At 56.8% G+C, this 347-nt stretch overlaps 1 protein-coding gene across 1 annotated transcript in view; it reads left to right on the forward strand.

Moving 5' to 3' along the window:
* Positions 1 to 3: 3 nt before the first annotated feature.
* HINFP (histone H4 transcription factor) overlaps positions 4 to 347 on the forward strand; it is a gene marked incomplete at its 5' end in the record, with an annotated part of 4,263 nt that continues 3,919 nt past the window's right edge. Inside the window, 2 exon segments of the mRNA XM_009879100.1 lie at positions 4 to 73; positions 293 to 311. Of these exon segments, the coding sequence (XP_009877402.1) occupies positions 4 to 73; positions 293 to 311 (89 nt within the window).

Here is a 347-nt window from a genome sequence, read left to right on the forward strand (position 1 = left end):
TTCTGCGAGCATGTGAGCCAGCACCTGCAGCAGCACCTTTCCGGGGAAGGCGGGGACGAGGTGGACCCTCTCGGTAAGGAGGTAGCAGCTCGGCCGCTCCGGTTCAGGAACCCTCCCTTTTCTCGGAGATGTTTCCTTGTTGGAGAACTTTCTCTCCCAGGGGAGAGCAGTGCAGCCTTTTGTAAGACTGGAATCGCGTGAAAAAAGACGTTTTGCATGTGGGAACCCGAGCCTTACTTGAAGAGTTTCCATCAGACAGTTATTGCCAGTATATCTCCCGTTTGTGTTGCAGAGGAGTACACGTGTTTGTGGCAGGGGGGGGGGGGGCTGTGCCCCTCGCGCACAGC

This window comes from Apaloderma vittatum, unplaced genomic scaffold (genome assembly GCF_000703405.1).
Source record: "Apaloderma vittatum isolate BGI_N311 unplaced genomic scaffold, ASM70340v1 scaffold31701, whole genome shotgun sequence".
Classification (NCBI taxonomy): domain Eukaryota; kingdom Metazoa; phylum Chordata; class Aves; order Trogoniformes; family Trogonidae; genus Apaloderma; species Apaloderma vittatum.